Here is a 20,624-nt window from a genome sequence, read left to right as displayed (position 1 = left end):
TGGGAAACTGGCTTACACATTAACTGATTAAAGGATGCCATCTTGTGGCTAAACACTGCACTTGAGCCTCACTAGGACCACAACACTGTTCTTACCTCCACCTACAGGACTAAGTTTAGGGTTATTCATTTGCAATTAACAGCAGCTGAAACAACAGCATATCACATATCAACCTGCATTTGGGTGGAAGGTGACGCTGCAGTTGGTAAAGATTAGCTCAAAACTGTAAAATAGATTCTGGACTAATCATTACTTCCTTTTTTTCTGGGCCAAAGTGACAGGCCCAGAATATTTTTCATGCAATCGAAAGTACCACATCTTTTAAAGAAATCAAATCAGAACAAAATGAACTAAAATGCTGTCCTGGGTCTAGTTGCCATTTTGTGAAAAGTTAACACACATGCATAAGCAAACACATCAATGGGTGAATGCACACCGACACCAAATTATGTTACCAATTTATTACAGTTTATAATTCTTATAAAAACACAAATTCATTGCCCAGGTATGACACTACTTCTCAACAAATAATCAATGTGGATTTCAAAGTAATAGGCAGTAACTTAATTTGTTAGACGTTAGCTCAACAAACAAATCGTACTGAGACACTAGATTTCCATTGAGAGAGAAACTAATAGCATCCTGCAGTAATACTCAGGATACAGGCTTACTACAGTACAAGCTTATTATCAGTGGTCAATACCCAATACTGCAAGTTATAATTGCATAATGAATTCACATCTTAAAAGACATTTCTTGCATTGCAAAGCTCCGATACCATTCTTGTTTTTTTTCCCACTTCATTTGCATTTTAACACCATAAGTATTTCATATTAAATTGATGGTCAATACTGAGCATCAATTAAATTTACCTCATCTTAAGTGGATGATATTTTAAAGGGACAGTTTTCTCAACCCTCGACATGTGAGCTTTCATCAAAAAAAAAAAACATTATTTGCCTGGTACACTACCATAGAAACAAGTTTCCTTTTTCTCAACAACAAACAACCCATTTCAGGCACTATAGGGATCATGTGTAGATGACACATTAGTATTCTGAATATTCAGTAATGACAGATGGCAACTGTGTATTTTCCAATGAGCACAAACCGAAATCAAACATTACAAAACAAAAATGCAGCAATACGTCACATGTACATACTCTATATGGTATGTAGCATATTGCATAATGTGTAGGTGCAGTGAATCCCATAAACAGTACAATGTTTTAGAGTGAGGTCAGGTTTGATGGCAATGCTCTTTCCACTCAGCCCAGCTCATTAGATTTCTCTTCACAAAATGCTGATAAGACAGTTACAGAGTAACTGAAAAGTAAATGAAAAACCAAATACACAAGAAAAATAAATAAAACACCAAGAGAATGTAAGACTGGAAGGAAGGGAACGAACTAACACTTTCTCTGTATAAATCAGCAGGTTGCCACCACAAATAAAATCTTTAGGAGGCTGCCTTTAGTGGTGCTGAACTGTGCTGAGGAGGTGGAGAAGCCGTAGAATAAGGTTATTTATCTGTGGTCTGAGGGCCAGATAGAGGATGAACATGGTGATCTGTTGTTGCTGGTCATGCTTCACTGAGTACCTGTCAATGGACAAAAAGACACTGAGTGAAGTATTGCACGTGTCAAGAGCTCTGAACTGCACTCAAGTACTTATTGCATACGAGTAAAATTCAAAAAATTAGTTTAACAACGCACCTTTCTTGCGAACTCAGGCAGGATGAACGACGCTTTGTGAATTTCAGGGTTGTAATATTTAAGGTTCATATTTTCAATTTCTTCTTTTGCCAGAGCTTTCACTGGATCCTTGAAATTTGTTTCCTAATTTAAAAAGTGGAGGGGGACTTCAGTCATTTGATGGACATTACCAATCACAGAGACAAACAACAGACATGGTATTGTGGAACAGAATGGTTTTACATTTAGCAAGTGGCGTTTATAGGAGTCAGGTATGTTGCGGATGGCACACTTACAGGATTTTTACTGCAGAGCATGAATCCAATTTGGCCACTAGGATAAGTTGGGATGGTGCTGTAGGCATAGTCCACCACAGGGAATAGGGTCTTGCAGAAGGTTCGCATCTCCTTTATCAGCTCCAAATGGAGCCACTGACACTCTCCTGTGAAATTGACGCAAGAGCAGAAGAAAGGGCATGTTAATTTCCTGCCTTTTTTTGGCATCACTCCACCTTCACACAGTTGAAAGATAGACTATATAACAGCTCAGGAGGAGTTACTAAAAGCCAAAAATAATATATATAATAATAAAAAGTTACCCTGGGAACAAAGAATTCCACCGTTTCGCAATGCCGCCTTCATCAATTGATAGTAAGATTCCTTGAACAAACTCTCAGCAGGTCCTGCAACAAAAACAAAACTCAGGATAGGACTGCCTCCTTTAACAGCTGGTATATAAGACATTACAAGACTTATAAAGCAACACTTACCAACTGGATCTGAGGAATCGGTTATAATGACATCAAAGGCATCCTGGTTCTGCTTCATGAATTCAAAGCCATCTCCAACATGGAGGGTGAGCTTGGGACTGAAAAACCCTTTGGCCATCCCTGGGAGGAACTTCTTCGATACATTAATGACATCCTACACAGGAGACAATATCATCACTGATGTGAGCAGGCGTTAAAGCAGGAAAAATTGGTTATCAGCAGCCTATGGCTCTCTGGAGAGAAGTCCTTGTCAGTGTTGTTGCTCCCACCTCATCTATCTCACACAGAACCACAGATTCCACCAGCGGATTCTTCACCACTTCTCTCAGCACACCACCATCTCCACCACCAATAATCAGTACCTGTAAAACGGCAAATGTGATGTCACAACAGGAAGCATGACTCCTGAATGTACCAGTTCGGCACGTTCATGAATTTCGCAACATTAAATTTGAGTGATACCTTCTTGGGGCAAGGATGGCTGCACAGTGGAAGATTGGCAATCATCTCTTGATAGGCAAACTCATCTCTCTCTGTGCACTGGATCACTCCATCCAGCACCAAGACATTACCATAGGTTTTACTGAAAAGGGATGTTAAAACAAAGCATGAGAGGCACATTTGAAAGTTTATACAGCCTGAAGCTAAACCGACAAACTCAGAATGTTTACAAAGATTTAGCAGGACGCAGCAGAAGACGTCTACATTATTGTTACCAGGGCTGTCCCCTAAAAGTTGATGCATAAGTCGAGAAGAGAGGACCCTCAGTCGACTCTCGTTTTTTCTTTTGGCTGCCTAACAGTACACAGAGCTATGCAGGATCGACAAGTTTTCTTAACTGAGCCATGACCTAGAAGCCAATTTTAACTCTCTGTGACTGTGCTGAAATCCACTGTCTTCACTTTCCAGATGATGAACAAACACATTAAAAGTTAGTTTTTTGGGTGATATATGAGAGTTATGTATAGGAATATGGTGTAGGGGTGCTGAACTGACACTACATGCGCAGAGAGGATGAATGAATGAATGGATAATATATTTGTCCTATTTGTAGATAAGGTGTAGTGGAGAAAAGACATCAGTAATAATGCTGAGTGTGTATGACAACAAAGTAAAGCACCGAGGATGACCCCCACCACCACCTCATATGGAGTCGATGGATCGGTTGTGCCGACTCTAGTCGACTGTGGTAATTCTGACTTATGGACAGCCCTGATTACTACGATTTTCACTGAGAAAACAATCGGTAAATGTAAGACTGCTGCCGTGGTTCTTGTTCACCAGTCAGTGTCGGTTACCATTACACAAAGTTACACTTACTAACATTACCACCTTATCTGCAGCTCATTCGCCACCTAGCTAGTCTGTTTGTAAGCTATCACTTGAGGCGAAGGTTAAAGTTCGCAGGTAGAGACCACCTGAAACAACTTATCACGACTCCATGCTCTAAGCTGCTCATTCATTGCTAGTAGAAGCTAAAAGCTAGCGACGTTAGCCAAGTTGTGCAGCTAGAAGCACTCACCTCTTGAAAACCATAACATCTTGAAATTTGGATTTCTTGTGGTAGAGGACCTCTTCCACTTGGAGGCTCATCGCTTGCCCCGGCCATAACGTGCACAATTCCGTAAACCACCCATCTTTAATGTGGTCCATGACAACTGCCAGCAGCCAGAACTTTAACGTGTTCGTCAGTGTGGCAACGTGAGTGCGTTACGACAAAGATGACGCTTTGCCGTGCTCTGACAGCTAAACGTGCTGCCTCTTATATACAGCGAATGGGGTGCTGCTGGCGTTCTGCTATTTCGTTTTGTCAGCCAATGGAGTGGCAGCCTGAGCCGGTTAATGTATAGTTTGTTTGACTTCTCAACAACAGCACCGCCCATGTCTCCGCCCCATAGAGAGGAGCCGAGAGTGCCCACGCGACGATAAATCACGGTGGCGTACCACACTGCGCCTGCGCATCCAGAAAGCACCGGAGACGGTTGGGGAAGTGAATGAGTGGGGAATGGCAGCTATATGTCTTTTTTGTTTGTTTTTTTCAGTTGTAAACAGCACCAGGCTGTTGCAAAGTAATTACACAAACGTATTTACACATCAAGCTAAGTTCTAATATTTGGCGAGGTATCCTGAGGATACACGTAGGACACACGAAGTAAACAATCCCATGGTCCATGGTGTGTGTCACAGGTGCTTTTTCAGTTTATCAGATGTGATAGCATTTCATTTGTAATTCTTGAAATGAAAACATTTACACTAAAATGTACTCATTTGGCAGTTGCTTTTGTCCAAAGTGACATACAAATGAGGTACAGTCCAAGCCACGGCAAGTGGACAGGTCTTTGAGAATAAATGCCTCAACACTTCAAATTCCACCTGACAAGTGACATGGTTTGTACTGACTTAATCTAGTTAGATAACTCATTCCACCACTAAGGGACAACACAGGACATGATTTTGAGATTAGGACTAGTCAGGAGGTTGTAGTGAATGGGAAGGTGCATAAGCATGAATGAGGTAATTCAGGTAGGTGCAGGCTGCTGGGCTAGTGGCTTCTCTGTAAGTGAACCATGGTGACTTGAACCTAATGAGAACAACAACAGGGAGCAATGAAAAGAGGAGTGATGACCTGTCTTTGGTTGGTTGAAAACCAGACTTGCTTTAGTATATTTACATTTGCAGAAGTTTTATTGTACATGCTGTAAGCTCTCCCAGAGGAGATTTGGCAGTCCTTTGTGTCAAAGGCTGCAGACAGGTCCAGCAAGATGAGAAATGATGACTGGGCATTGTTTGAGTGGAATGACTGATCTTGAAACCAAACTGGTTTGAAATGCTTTAGAGCCTTGGATGGGAAGAGTAGTAATGACACCTGCCTGTAGTTTTCAACTTGAGCAGCTTGATTGTTCACTTGTTAAGTAATGGGGCAACCTGGACCCGCTTAAGCATATATACTGTAATAGAGCAGAATTATGACTGTAACAGTATTTGATTCATGTAGGCTGATTATACAAAGTTTAACTTAATTTTAATGCTTTCTAATATTTTCTTCTGTTGTATGTACATTATGTAAATATCACTCTCAGCAGAGACAGCGTTGCTCATAATGGTTGTTTTGTCAATGAAAAACAGCAAATGATTGGACCTTCAGTTTCTCTATAAATTTCACTTAGAAAACCATATAGCCAGGATTTGACAGCACATTTGTGGTGTTGTCCTGCTACAGAGAAACTCTCTCCATATTTGGTCAGTAATTTTTGTCACTTCCGTTCCCACAGCTGCCATATGTGACAGTTTAAAAGGATGATGATTAGTCACCATATCATCCATATATCAGCGCTACGTTGGAAATACCAGTTAAGATTGGACACACTATCATTGCGCAAAATACCTGATGCAAGTCTTTTGTTTTTTTTTCTCCGGCTGTTTAATACCACGGTGAACGTTTGTGTTTGTTTGTTTACATATGGCTGGCCCCCAGGATGATATAGAAGAACACGTTATATCCTGAGGATAAAGTAAACCAAAAGTTGAGCAAACAGGCCAAACTTGTCAGGGCAAGGACCAAGGAATTCAGGCAAAAACACACACAATCTTGCTGCGGCTTCAGCTTCAACATTTGAGCCAACACAGACAAGGAAAAAACAAAAAAAAAAATTTTAACATCTACAAATTCAAGACACCAATTTGTACTTACAAGTTTTAACATCACAGAACATTAATCCAGGGATTAAGTGTTAAATTGTTGGCACTTGACACAGTATAACACAATATAGCCAAAGGTATGTGGACACCCCTGTCCACATACATATAATTTGGGGCAGTTTTTTTTTTTTTTTGCATTGGGCTAGACTCTTTAGTTTCAGGTAAATCTTAACGCTGCAGTATACTATGATATTTAAGACAATAGTGTTCTTTCAACTTTGTAGCAACAGTTTGTCTCAACAGTGCTCCAGAGTCTGGTGTTCAAGAAAGTTCACTGGGCCACCACAAAGTCCTGACCTCAGCCCCACCAAACACCGTCAGCATAAACTGGAACATTTACTGAATGGTTCCAAAATTTTGTGGTATGCATTTCCAGAAGAGCGGAGGTTGTTGTAGCAACAGTAATGTGAAATTCAGCAATCACTTTTGGGTGTAATGCTCACATACCATGGACTGAATCATGTACTCCTCAAACAGATGTAACTTGCAGTTGCCTACGTGACTTGTCCGAATTCTATTTGAAAGAACATTTGCACTTTACAGCACATATCCTTTCTCTTTGCTTGTAAGTGTTAACTATTGTCTTCATATCAGTGATGATGGTTCTGAAGAAAGACAAGAATCTTTTCCTCTAAAATCAAATTTAATGAAGAGGTCTGTGCTTCCACATATTTACATGGTAAACTTCCACAGGTGGAAAAAAAAAAAAAAACACTTTGAAATTCATTAAATATTGAAATATTGAGTGTCATTTGCAGGAAGGCAGAAAAAAAGAGAGGGTGGATCAATGTTTCTGCAGGATGCAAAAAAAAATTAAAATGAGACAGAAAATAACATCAAAGAGGGATTATCTTCTGGGCCAGTTGTGCCGGAATCCTCTGTAGAGAATAAAAAGACAGAATTGTTAATATACTGATAATATATATTTGAATTTGCAAAGGCAAAGAAAAAAAACACGCTTGGACTGTGTGTTGTATGTTTACCTATCAGATTTTCCAGCCAGGTAAGACATACTTCGGTTTCCAGTTCCAAAATTGGATTTTTGTCCCTTGGCAAATTTCTGTTGGACAAAAGATATAAATTCATCAACCATGACTCAATTATATACTGTTACAATAAACAAATTAATTAACAAACCTTTAGCATTACCTTTTTCTTAAAATCATGGGCTTGTCGGTTTGGATCAAACTGTGTGTCGTCCTTCGATTTCATATCTGTAAAACAAAAGGGGTGCACTGATCTGCATGCATTTTTAAAACTGTATAGTAAGCAATGATTTTTGTCTGATGTGATGAAAATAAAATCACTTCTGCATACCGGCAAAGACTTTGAGGTCTGATTGACTGTAGTCGAAGGGTGTGAAGCTGTCTTGGGAAGCTGGTTCTGTCTTCTGGGGGTTCTCTGCAGATTTCATCAGCTTCTTACTCGGTTTGGGAGTCGACTCTCCAACCTCACTGGCGACCCTTTCTCTTTTCTTTCCACCACCTTTTGCGGATTCCTAATGAAATTGCTCAGCAACATTATATTCTGACCAATCCTTGAGATAATTTAAGTGATAAATGATTGTTCACAGCTACAGGATGAGCAACAAGAGTAATCAAACAGCTCCCTTTTGATATGTTAATATTCTGGGGTTTCAATTTTCAAGCAGATTAAGCTTTTATGGTGCAACTTAAAAGAACATACATCAAGGGAACCTTTAAGGAATCATAAAGAGACTGACAATAACTGACAACACTTGACAAATATGTTTTGTTTTGCTGTGGCACATACGTATATATTTTATAATGTATTTCTTTGGAGCCCACTCAAGAATTCTATACTATATGGGCCTCTGAGTGAAAGAGCCATATTGAAGTGACCTTCCCAAGTCAACATTATATTGAGTCACTAGTGCTGAAACAGTAAATAGTGTGAAGTTGAAAATCGTGCATGTGCCGCCATCTACAGGTTGAAATTCTCACATTGATTTGTTCTCTGCAACAAAAACACAGACCGTCCTGTGTGGTGTCTTCAGACGTGCACAGAGAACAGAAGGTGAGTAATCAGTCTTCAAGATGAGACTAAAGTTACATTTTCTACAATGTAAAATGAAATGAAAAAAAGATGGCTGCTGTGTGGGTTGAGATAAATAAGAAAGACAACATGATTACATATTTGTACATAATGATACGTTAGCATTTTGCTTTTATGCAGCTTGGCACATACTTAAAATGTTTGTTAAGTCGGTGCTTAAATCAAGCTACACTGTTGAGTTCTACAGCTGTAGGTATCAAGCCAGCAAGTTAGTGATTGAAGCGTTTACAGAAGTGATTCTGTTTGGCTTATGTCATAAAGAAGGGTTTTCCACAGGGCTGGGTAAGTCAAAATGGCTTCACATTAAAGCTTCAAATAAAGTCACAGCATAAGGTGAGAATGACAGCACCGATGTCTTGTGATTACAAATCGTCTGCAACGTATTTTCCTCAAACAGCAGAGTATATCATACTTATTTATGAGATTGATAAGAGGATGTCAATGGTTTTTATTTTTAATCACTTCTTCCAATTAACAATATTACAGGCAAACAGAACACCAGTGATGCTGGAGCCCGATCACAGCACACAGCCTTCTTAATATCAATCATTATATCAGTGCAGCAGAAGCTTTGAAAAACGATAAAGCTTTCTTTCAAACTGAAATTAGACAAGAATGCATCACTGCCAAAGTCCTGGCTGAAACTGACACTTAGCCAGCGCAGCCAACATTTGTCTGCCGTTGGCAGGATGATGAGTGTTACTTTCAAGTGCTGCTGCCAACACTTCTGACAATGATGCATGCCAACGTGCTTATTTGAAGGCGCCGTTTCAGCAGGGAGCGCCCGAAAACCAACTTTTCACTTAAGCCATCACCACACAATGGATTACCGTGGTGCATAATATTACTGTGCCCGCTGGGGATTGATGGCTCAAGGCCTACGCAGTGAAAAGGCTGAGGGGAAGTGGAAACCGCCAGCAGGGACATAAATGAGAATCAAATGGCGATGACCATTCTTTCTGTTCTCCTGCACCGTGGACGGGAGATGAAAAACTGAGACTTTTGTCTAACTGCGCATTTAAAACAGAGAGGAAACGCCATATGGCGGCAGGAGCATGTATGAGTAACCAAGCGGGAGGGTGCCAAGCAATTCCTTAGAGAGAGAGAGCTAACAAGAAGTGGGCTTTTGAGGGAAAAAAAAGCAGCTATTGTTGCTCCCCCAGGAGGAAAGAAGAGCGTTTGATGAGTGGAGGACATGTCTCTGATGCTCCCTCCAGTCCCATGATGTGCATCCCTCTTCCCCAGACATATCATGGGACAGACATAAGTATTAAAAAACCAGTGCTGCAGACTGGCAGCAAAGGTTCACTGGCTTGTGAGTCACCATATTTATGTGTAGAAATACCAACCATGCCTTAAGAAAATTGGGGGCACTGCAGAGGGTTAAACTGGCTATTAAAGCACTATCTTTAATATTCTACGCCAGGCTCCTGGACAAATGTAACACATGTTTTTCATGGATTTGTACTTTCCCAACAGGGACATCAACAGCGAAGTTGACAGAGTGCAAAGCCTGTCTGAGGTGGAGAGGAGGAAATGGAAGGACGAAGGAGCAAAATGACTCACCGCTGCTTGCTGACGAACAGTGGCAACGTTCTGGAGGGACTCCTGGTAGCTCTGTTTAGCCTTGTTTCTCTCCTCTGTGGAAATCAACATTAAAATACAGTGAGGAGCATTACTTAAAAAAAAAGAAAGAAAAAAAGTGTAAATTTAGAGAAAGTTAGACCCCATTACCTGCTGCTTTCTTCACCCGTTCCTTTGCTTCTTCTTTGGCTTTCCTCTTGGCCTCGAACTCCTTCTGCTGCTCTTCAATACTCTGTAGTTTCCATCTTTTACTAATCTATGTGAGAGATAGTGATATGTGGGATAATACAGCTATCAGTGTTCAAACATTTAGTTAAGAGGACAATACAAACAAGCCTGGATATGTGAATGAACGTACGGAGCATTGTGATTACCTCAAATATTTTTGAAGATGGGTCAAACTTGGCATTCTTGTTGATGTGGACATCAGTGGAAGGTAAATACTAAAATGACAAAGAAGATAGCTGAACACTGTGTCTGGTTATATGTTAATAAAATCCACATAACACTGAAGGTGACTCACTGGTCAACCCTTACCATTCTGAAGGGGTTTTCAAAAGACTCAATGATACGTCTTGCTTTCATGTGAGCGACAGAAAGGGACTCTTGGTCATTCTTTGTTTCCAGCTCCTTCAAAAAAAAGAAGAGGAGTCCTCACATGAGTTTCCACGGTTACGTACAAACCAACAGGCTAAACTGAGTAAACAAAAAGTCGATCTCTACCTCAAACAGTGTGATTTTAGCTGGTGCCATGAGGCCACCTGTTTTCTGTACATCAACATCCATTTTGTGCTCATCCTCTGAGAAGAGTATCCCTTGTTTAACAGGAAGCGCTGAAAAGAAATACATTTATTTGAGGCCTAATGGGCTAAAATATGAAATCGATGTGGATATACATGACACACAACATGTAGCTTACCATCAGGAGAAAAGTGGGGAAGATCGCTCTCAGAGGCCCTGGAGGTATCGTGGGGACCAAACAATGTGACCTCTGGCTGGAAAATTATACAAGATCACATTTATTTAACACGGTTGCGACTTAAAAAACACAAAAAAACAAAACAACAAAATAAAAACAACTGAGTGCAAGAATAAAAAAAAAAGCCATCTGGCTGAATCAGTTTTTAACCAACCTTTTTTATGGGTGTGAGTCCCTTATTCTTTTGAGCTGCAATCTCGGCCTGTGTTAAGTGTAGAAAACGTTGCGAGATGGATTAATATCTTCATTGACAGGTAACTTAACAGCACAAACATGGAAATTGCATCACAGACAAAACACATTACACAGCTACTGCTGACTCCAATCTTTTCTCACCTTAAGGAGAGGCATTTCTCTTGCCTGCTGCACCAATAAATGGAGCTCATTGACCTGCTGCCTCACCAGTGGGGGAACAGGGCTACAGCAGGCAATGATGCCCTGGGGCTCTCTGAGTAAATAAAGACAAAATACAAAACACTGTGAAGGAGGTTATGAATAAAAAAAAAACTGAATTCACCCACAATGTAGTAGCTCTACAAATGAATCCAAATTTAAGTGGGTCTAAAATCTAATCAACTTACTTGGGCAATTCTTCAGATATCTTGCTCATCATGTGAGTGGGTAGGACATATCTGAACACACAAGCAGCATTGTGTTAAAACACGCTAAGGAAGATGTGAAAATACTGCAAATGATTCTAAAAGCTGGGAGATTGTCACAAAACGGTGAAGGCTGCAAAATCTGACTGGACACAAACTAAAAATAGGAAAATCGCTTTAGCAGATTTCCAGAACAGCGAGCCCATCCATTTCCAAACAGCCTACCCGGTGCTTTCATCTTCCTGCCTGGCCAGCTTGTCCCTCCAGGCAAACAGCAGTCTGAAGGCAGTGAGCTGCTGGGTGTTAAAAGACTTTTTCTGCTTCCTCTGCAGCTCCAAATACGACTCCTCTGTGTATATGGGCTTCACATATTTCTGAATGGAAGGGGGGCACACGGTGAATTATGACCGACATCAGAAAATGTAGGAGATTATGGTGTGGAAATTAAAAAAAATATTTAAGAGATAAAGAAACTATGCGACTATTGGATCGAGAATAGTAGAATAGGAATATAGAGGTAGATTTTTTTTTTTTCTAATGTCAATTTAATCTTGGTGGTGTATGAAGTGAGATTTGCACACACCTTCAGGGAAATGTCCTTGCTCTTGTTCCAGACGCTCTGCAGCAGGCCAGGCTGCCCGTGGTTAAAGTCCAAGAGCTGCGCCCTCACACAGTCATAGATGTAAAGGAGGTAGTGCGTGTCTGTCCGGGCATACTGCACCATCTCATCTGGCAAGGGGCTACAAGTTGAGACATGTTTCAAACAACATGAAATATGTGATGTATTTTCCTGTTAAAAAAATAACCCTATGCCATAGATAAACCTCAACACAAATTATGAAATTAAGCATCAAATGGCCCCTGTGATCTCCATACCGAATCCTCCAGTCGGCCAGCTGGTAGCGTTTATCTGAGTCAACGTTGCAGAAGTGTTTGAGCAGGTGGTCGAGGGAATGTCTGGCCAGGTTCAAAGCTCGGCTGGCCTGATGCGTGTCAAACAGGTTGACGACGTACAAGCCGAAGTCCCTCTGGAGCCACTCAATGTCAGAGTCAGCGCCGTGAAACACCTGAGAACAGGAAAGAAAGTCCATTCAGCTAAAACCTAACAGATGAGGCCCAAACTTTTTTAAAAATTAAATAAATAAAAATTTGACTGCTTAGATAAAGAAAATATTTGAAAGATCAAAATCTGGGGACACATGATGTGACATTTTTCCATGTGGCTTATTTTCACAGGATCTTTCTGTAGTTCAAGCCCACGCACCATACTTTTTCACAGGAGTCCTACAGTGTGTGAGTCATGGTGACTCCCACGCACTACAGGACACCCGCCAACTTTATTAAACATGTCTGAACACAATGAGGCTTTGAGACATCGCAAAGAAACTTAGAGAAAAACGTTTCAGAATCAAATCTTTAGAAACTTTCATGAACTACATTGGTGGAGGTTTTCTTCTCCAAGTTTATATCCAATGTCAACAGGAATTGATTAGACAGTTCAGATACAACCAGTCCATAAACTAGTCAGAGCCATCTTCAATGACATCTGCTTCAAAGAAATTAATACCTTGAGTTCTTGAGTCCATTTAAGTCCATTTTTACTACTGAGATTTGGAAATGCGATGACACGGTGAGAGACAATTGTTGTTGTTAAACAACAACAAAAAACAAAGAAAAAAATAAGATGAAAACAGCCACACAGATGGTGCCCATTTTGAGAAAAAAAAATCTAATAAGGCATGTAACCTCATTTTCCCTTTGGGCGCTTAAAGTTATAGAACAGGATACAGGAACAGACAATTTGTAGAATGTTTGTATTACTTTCACAATAGCTGGGTCAGTGAAGGCTTCATTTAGGATGTACATCTCGCAGCGGAGCTCCAAGGTGTCGATGATGAAATCCTCCTCTCTGGTAGAGATCTGCATCAGACAGGTGAGGCCGAGGAAACTCCTGTAGGAATGATGCTGTGATAGAGAACAGACTGTTAGCAAAACATGTCCACATCCATCTGCTTCTACACAAGAACAGGACGGCTTTATATTGGCCCGAGCAACAGCCTCAGAGATTTGAAACAATAAATTCCTGACATAAAATTCAAATATTATAAGCTTCACAAATGTGCTTTGTACCTCAAGGTCAACTGCAAATTCAGATAATCTGCACAGCTTCTCATTCAGAGCCACCAGATCCTCCAGGGTGTCAACGAAGGAGAACTTGGTCTCAGCAATTGGTTTGTACATCTATAAACAACCCATAGACAACAGATTAGACAGGCCTAACCAACAATGAGAGGATCATATTACAGTATCACAACAACTTGCCTGTGGTTCTGGCTTAGACAGAAGGCTTTCTGGTATTGTAAGATGATCCAATTCATATTGGTAGGGGTGTGCAAACCTGAATGGACCAAAATCTTTAGTTTAGATGGACGTCAGGAAATAGGAAAAGACAAAATGTTAATATCATAAAATAGACAAGTCTTACATGTCTTCAACATGTGTCTGTGTTCTCTGCTGGTGTATTAAATCAGCCAGGGCAGCTGGGACATCAAGGTCTTCAGGTCTCTCTTTACGGATTTGTTTGTTGGTAAAATCTAAGAGTGGAGAGCAAGAGAGCAAAAATATGTTACAAATGTTAAAGAGTTGAGATTATAAATTAAATTAATGTTACGAAAAACAAGAACAGATGGGAAGTACACAAGAGTATGTCTTACAAGAAGGAAGAGGCTTTATTGCATTGGGTTTGATGAAGATCTTGGGAATGAATGGGGTGTTGCTGTTGTCGACTTTTTCCTTGAATTTCAGCTGAGGCCTTGCAATGTTCTTGGCGTGGAGCAGTCGGAACGTCTCAGAACGACTGCCAGAGCCTGAACCCTGATCAATAAAATCATTGAAAGCACTGTTTACTAAAAGTTCTGAAGCACCAGTATGATTATTTATTAAGAGCTCCTAAGGATAATTAAAAAAAAAAAAAATCTAGTGCTTTAAATGCTTGAATGCCAAAACTGGCACATAATGTTTCAGCTTGAACGCAGCCCAAAACAGAGACTAGAATCTGCAGTATAAGAGCTAAGAGGTTAATTAGCAAACCTTGCGATTCCAGCTGGAAACAACAATCTTGGGAGGCTGAAACCCTGCAGGCATTACAGGCTGCTGGCTCCTGTTCACCCCATCAGCTTCATCAAGAAGAATCCCCTGCAAATCAGATGCAAGAGCTCGGTTTGATTGCAAAGATTTTCCCACAAAGAAGCTTGTAAGACATGAAAGCTGTAGGTCATACCGCTCTTTCCAGGATGACATCATTCGAGTCCACAACCAAGTCAAATCTCTCCTCCAGCCCTGTCAGCTTGTTCCGGTCTCTCATGTGGGATCTGCAGCCATGGTGCTGCATTATCTGACTCATGCTAAGACAGAGTAAACCGTGAAAAGAATTAATTTCTTTTATTGAGAAACAAAACGTGATCAAATGCACTCCTCTGTTTAAACGTCTAAAGCTCAGTAAGATTTGCAGTCAGGCCAATAAAACGGCCGCATGCTCTGCATCGAAACAAGATGCGATGCCATGGATCCAACAAAGAGTAATTAGGGAACATTGAGTGGAGCAATCACAGGACTGTAAATGCATTATGGGAGTGTTGTTGCTGTGTGTAGCCTGGTAGTGTACAACAGCACAAACTGGGGTGATACGACACTGCTAGAATCAGTCTTTTTCATCATCTGTTGCATCAGTTGAATGATCTTTTAGGTAAATGCACAACAGGTGGAGCAAATATTGGCAGAAAGACTCTGACTGAGCCTTAACTCAAAGGAAGCAGCAACATACCATATACTCACCAGTGCAGCAGCTTATCTCCTTGACTTTCACAGAACTCCTGAAAGCCTGGGAAGCTCCGATAGAAATCATATTCATCTCCAGCTTGAGGCAAACCGGCAGATGCTTTGGTTGCTAATAATACAGCACCCAATCCATACTAAAGAGGAGAGAGAGCGGTTAGTCTGCACTTTTATTAATATTTTTAATGCAAGCAAATGGAGCACAACTAAAAATGCTAGGTAGCCAAACACTAAGATATAAGGTTTGTTATGCTTTTTAGTTTAATGTTTAATGTCATGCTGGGGTTTTCAAAACAAGAAGGTTATTCCTGTGCAGTAACCCCCTCACTACAGTGACATTACTATTAATCTTGTACAAACACCAGATATCTGCTGGTGTCAGCTTCTAATATTTATATATTTGATTGCTGTTCTCCATTTAATAATCATCACTTTAGCAAGCTACGTTAAATAGCTTTTAGTTTTATGGCCTGTTGGACCCAGGTGAGCAACTTCAAATGTGCCAATATGTTTGACGAAACCATAAATCGGCTGATTCGTCAAATATCCAAATTTATTTGAAGTTCTATATGAAAACATTTAGCGTGAGACACGCATATTCTAAGCTAATTAATTAGCACACCAAAGACAGGTAATTCTCGTTACCTGTCGACCGTTACACTACCATTTACTTGGACAAACATCAAAACGATACATGTGTCATGTGTGATACATGTTAGCGGTGCATGTTTTCTACCTACACCTAACTTATAACGTGACTACAGCTCGTAGCCAAGAAGCTCATCCACGTTGCCAGACTGAATGCTAGCCTACAACTCAAAAACTCTTCGTAACCTTTTTAGTTAGTTCACTCACTTTAACAAAGGCGTCCGCGTCTTTAAAACCGGGACACAGCTCGGTTTTATCCTCATCGCTGGCGTCTGGATTACTGTCTTGAAGGCCGCTGTTTGTAGAATCATTACTCTTTGAAGAATCCATCACTTAGTCTTGTACTGTGTACATACATGTGAGCCGCAGGAAGCTGCCTCTTTCCTCAGTGTTTTCTCTTGAGCTGCTGAGAAGGACGGTGAAGGAGAGACAGCGCCACCTAACGGCGCGGAGTGGACACGCCGCCGAAGGACTGACTTTTTTTTTTTTTTTTTTTTTCCAAATTTATTGAGGTCGTATTTGGAAATATTGCTACATGACCATGTGTAAAATGTTTGAATTTGTAGTTGAATGTGGTTGTGAAATTTCTAACGATTAGGTATCTGGAACATTTTATCTCTTTTTTTTTGTTTTAATATTGTGATGACTGGTTACGAAGCTTGCCGTTTTCCCAATGCACAACAAAGCTCTTCAGTGTACCCATTCATTGCAGAGACACTGCAGACACGGCCTTATCCCACCCGCCCCTCCGATGCTGCCTCACCCATCCAACCTGATCAACGTGTTGCACCAGGATACTGGTACCATGAGGGGGCAGTCTTGACATTTGCATTCTGCAGCAACAGAGCTACAGCATTTGCACTGTGCTGGGGGGTGATATGGGGAGAACTAATACACAGCAGTACATGTCTTAACCAGTATCTCTGTAAGAGCTGTCGAAACCATATCTGAACCCACAACCTTTTGCAGTTTTCAACAATAGAGGTGGTACTTTGGGTATATACACATCACACATACATATCCTTCCTTTGGTGTCTGGTGTTCAAAAAAAAAAAAAAAACAAGTTACAGTGGGCTGCTGTTGTGATCCAGTGGTCAATAGCATGTGAAGAGCCATTGGTGAAGTATTGACACACCAGCTCATTATGGATGATCTGTGGTGTGTAGGAAGAAACCTCTCTTTTCTTCACTTCCCCTTCCTATTGATCTCTTCACAGGGTCCTCTCCCTCTTATTATCTTAAAAGCATCTCTGCAACACTGGCTCAATCAATATTTCACAGTAGCCTTCCATGTCATTCTGTTGTTTTAGTGGAAAGTCTCTGAAGTTCAGCAGAAACATGCTCGTACAACCCAAAGAAATGAATGAGTATTCTTTGCAACAGCTGCAATACAAGCCAACTGCTTGAAACATTTGTTTTAGATTGTGTATTCGTTTAGATGTTACATATGATGTAAGTATTCAAAAAGATTAGATTTCGTGATGGTAGTCCTTATTACATAATAAAACAATTGGAAAATGCAGCAAAAACCTTTGTTAATGTGTTCTTTATCCGCTGAATAGGAAATTATTGCTGCCATTTACTCTCATTTATAAGCTTTTCCATAATATTATGCATTTTATGGCTTTGATGGTGCCCCAAGGCACCACTCAGATTCTTCCTGCAGTAGAAGACACTAAAACTGCTGATGCTGAAAATGACACTGTGCCACACAACTCAAAAAAAGAAAAAAAAAAAAAAATCCAAGACAAAAGTCCTCAGTGAATTGTTTTTATTAACTCCCTCATTTAGAAAACACAAATGCACCAAACGATATCATACATGCACAGCTTCAGCATATCAAGATCAGCTGATGTCTTTTCAATGTGAAAATGTTTATGCCACAATCTCACAGAGATCACCTGGACATCAAAATACTGAGGAGTCACAACAGAAAGGCCAAGCGTTGTCACCTAGAGCTGTAATTGTGTGTGTGTGTGTGTGTGTGTGTTTTTTTTTTTTTGTTTTTTTTAAATCAGGCTCTATGGAATTACAAATTTTTTTTGGTCATTTTCTGATCAATTCTGTCATTTCTGATCCTGAAAGTAGCAAGAACATTGTAAAGTTTTATGGGTATAAAAAGACAAAACTGTGCACTGGCCCTCTACCTTGTAACAGGTAGTTTTTGTGTCACTGCACCAAAAGGCTGAGTGTGATAGCAGCTCCAAGGAAATGTTACTCTCTTCTCATGTTTTTTTTTTTTTTTCAGATTCTGGGTTTGACTGAGAATTACAATTGGAAGTAGGACACCACAATTTGGTCTCCCAGTTGGGGGCATTGCTTCAAATCACAACAAAATACATACAGTATGTACAGTAAACTGTATGAAGGAAAGAGAGATCTAATCGCACTGGCTTTTGAATTAGCCAACACTGGCTCTTAATTGTTATTTTAAAGCAACACTTGACCTTTGTGCAGAATTTCTGGAAGAAAAAAAATGAACTAAACAATCAGGAACCATAGCAAACATTTACAAAAAAAAAAAAAAAGAAAATCAAAGATCAAATTGAAACATCTCCACAGTACTGATACATTACAAAACAAAGAGGTTGGCAATGCTTCTATGTTCCCAAGACACAAGTTCATAAACTGTGTAATGTTGTCTTTTTTCAGTTCATATAATCAATAAATCAGCCAGAAAGATGCATTTCCTGTGTAAACATGTGTTAGCTTAACAATGACATTCTGTGATGAAAGAATGGATACAGGTTAACCACACATAAAGCCACAAAAACAACATAACAGGATTCAAAGACTGCTTTCAGAAAGGTATTAACACTCGTCAGGGAAGAAAACCTTTTGACTTCACAATTAATACAAATTTTATTTTGCAAGGTGACCTGGCCCTGGATTTTGGGAGCTTTCCCCCCACTGGAAATCCATTGTAATTTGATTGAAACACAGACATTTCAACTCAACCCCCCCAAACTTGCTTTTTTCTACCTCCCACACTGACCTCGTACTTCTCTGTTTGAATGTCCGCACTGCTTCAGTTGCTCAAAGCCCTGAACCGTGGTTAAGTACAATCAAAATGACTTTGAACTATTCTTTTATTTTCATTTTTAAGCTGAATGATCTTTTTGAAAACACTTGTCCATGACACCACAGGGTAAAGTAATAACCATGCACATGCACCCTCACACACACACACACACACACACACCCACACACACACACACACACACACACTTGAATTTTCCTGGTTTCATCTTGATGGGATTGTCCTGATTTAGTCCTCCCTAAATCCTGATATATTAGTCTAATGTGGGTGTTATTAGTACCATTACTTCTATGCCCTTTCCCATAGAAACCCCTCAGGCCTGCTCTACTTTATTAAGATGTTTTAATGTCTGCTAAATCATGGCACATATCAGGCTTTCTGTTCATCAAACAGACCCTTGTGTCCTGTGCTGACAAGGATTTACGATGATTTATGATTGAAAGACAGGCTGAAGCAGGTCTGAATACCTGAGCAGTGGGGTTACGCTGAAATACATAAATAAACAATGACAACACATACCACAGCAAATAAAAAGAGCCAATACAACAACGAAGAACAAAAATCACAAACAACACAGCTGACCATACATTTTGCCAAGTAACATCTAAGCTGGTGGCTAGATCTCAATTATCAGACTGGCACAATCGGCAGCACTTTGAACCTCTCATCTCGACTGTAATGGCTGATGATGCACGTTGACTGGCACTAGCTGTGTGCTGCCCAGATGGATGCAGACTAAGGCGGCAACTCATGGTTATTTTCATTATTGATGAATCAGACAGTTGTTTTTAACAGTTCAGACTCTAAAATGTCAGAAAACTGTGAAAAGCGTGTCACAATTTCCCAGTGCCCCACGGTGACGTTTTCAAATTGCTTGTTTTGTTTGATCCAAGTCCAAAACACAAAGACAGAATTTTCCATTTGACTATATACCATGACCACTGAGTATTCTGGATTCTGATAGGCCAGCAGGTGTCCTAACCATGCAGTACAATAAGACACTTCTCACACAGGTGATTGTTTAATATTATAAAGTAATGCAAAAGTATTAAACTGGTTTGAGGAAATAATCTTAACTCAAAGTCTTGCTTGACACCTCTGCTTTCAACCATATCTCACAGTCTTCATCAGAAAATGGAGTTTTCTCATGGAGTTGGTTCAGCTGACATTACCACAGTCAGGCAACTGAAGTCAGGAGCTTCAGTCTTCTAATAATCCTTGACAACTGAGCAAACTCCTTATTTGAGGATATAGTGTGTGGCTGAAAGCTTTGGATAAAGCTCGTAAGTGGATCTTGAGTTGCCATTATTTTGTCAAACTATTGTTCCAGATGTCAAGAATGAACTTGTGCATTTGAGAAATGAACTGCTGCTCTCTATTCTTGTACTTCAACCGTGTTACTTCATGTTTTGAACACATTCGGTGAAATTATCCTTTTAAAGGAATAGTTCAACATTTTGGGAAAAGTGCTTATTCGCTTTCTTGCTGAGAGTTAGAGGAGAAAATCAATAGCACTCTCATGTCTCTGCATTAACTATGGAGCCGACCATCTGACAAGCAGTTCTGATGAAGTATGCTGGCCCCGTATCGATTCAACAAACAAGATACAATGTGTTAATTAGCGAGCTCCATAGGTGCTAGTAGGCGTATTTGTGAACGCTGGACAAAGCCAGGCTAGCTGTTTCACTGTGCCTCTGGTCTTT

At 40.2% G+C, this 20,624-nt stretch overlaps 2 protein-coding genes across 2 annotated transcripts; both read right to left on the bottom strand.

The window, feature by feature from the left end:
• Nucleotides 1-446: 446 nt before the first annotated feature.
• On the bottom strand, nt 447-4,205 carry srm (spermidine synthase). The gene is made up of 8 exons (XM_041065077.1): nt 3,986-4,205; nt 2,926-3,046; nt 2,733-2,825; nt 2,464-2,617; nt 2,293-2,376; nt 1,991-2,136; nt 1,716-1,838; nt 447-1,600 (listed from the first exon to the last, which is right to left on the bottom strand). The coding sequence occupies exons 1-8, from the start codon at nt 4,114-4,116 to the stop codon at nt 1,583-1,585; spliced, it is 870 nt and encodes a 289-aa protein (XP_040921011.1). The 5' UTR covers nt 4,117-4,205; the 3' UTR covers nt 447-1,582.
• A 2,587-nt stretch (nt 4,206-6,792) lies between these two features.
• exosc10 (exosome component 10) lies at nt 6,793-16,254 on the bottom strand. Its single transcript, XM_041065492.1, has 25 exons — nt 16,090-16,254; nt 15,235-15,371; nt 14,681-14,804; nt 14,491-14,595; nt 14,115-14,274; nt 13,886-13,994; nt 13,723-13,798; nt 13,531-13,641; nt 13,222-13,365; nt 12,277-12,467; nt 11,984-12,140; nt 11,626-11,774; nt 11,383-11,433; nt 11,138-11,249; nt 10,956-11,003; nt 10,742-10,817; nt 10,546-10,655; nt 10,360-10,452; nt 10,197-10,265; nt 9,973-10,078; nt 9,805-9,878; nt 7,480-7,660; nt 7,312-7,376; nt 7,146-7,222; nt 6,793-7,040 (listed from the first exon to the last, which is right to left on the bottom strand). Exons 1-25 carry the CDS (start codon nt 16,210-16,212, stop codon nt 7,010-7,012), a joined length of 2,679 nt encoding a protein of 892 aa, XP_040921426.1. The 5' UTR covers nt 16,213-16,254; the 3' UTR covers nt 6,793-7,009.
• Nucleotides 16,255-20,624: the final 4,370 nt, after the last annotated feature.

Source organism: Toxotes jaculatrix, chromosome 2, assembly GCF_017976425.1.
Source record: "Toxotes jaculatrix isolate fToxJac2 chromosome 2, fToxJac2.pri, whole genome shotgun sequence".
In the NCBI taxonomy this organism is placed as follows: domain Eukaryota; kingdom Metazoa; phylum Chordata; class Actinopteri; family Toxotidae; genus Toxotes; species Toxotes jaculatrix.
The sequence above is the reverse complement of the archived record's forward strand: the minus strand, read 5'-3'. Positions and strand labels throughout refer to the sequence as shown.

What these genes read in the sequence shown, in the direction of transcription:
- srm (XM_041065077.1), bottom strand. Translation starts at nt 4,116, where the DNA reads ATGGACCACATTAAAGATGGGTGGTTTACGGAATTGTGCACGTTATGG. An exon ending in GATGTTATGGTTTTCAAGAG is followed by an intron (nt 3,047 to 3,985) that starts GTGAGTGCTTCT and finishes ATCCCTTTTCAG; the next exon opens with TAAAACCTATGGTAATGTCT. An exon ending in GCCATCCTTGCCCCAAGAAG is followed by an intron (nt 2,826 to 2,925) that starts GTATCACTCAAA and finishes GCCGTTTTACAG; the next exon opens with GTACTGATTATTGGTGGTGG.
- exosc10 (XM_041065492.1), bottom strand. Translation starts at nt 16,212, where the DNA reads ATGGATTCTTCAAAGAGTAATGATTCTACAAACAGCGGCCTTCAAGAC. An exon ending in CTAAAATCACACTGTTTGAG is followed by an intron (nt 10,453 to 10,545) that starts GTAGAGATCGAC and finishes TTTTTTTTGAAG; the next exon opens with GAGCTGGAAACAAAGAATGA. An exon ending in AGACCTCAAAGTCTTTGCCG is followed by an intron (nt 7,377 to 7,479) that starts GTATGCAGAAGT and finishes TTTGTTTTACAG; the next exon opens with ATATGAAATCGAAGGACGAC.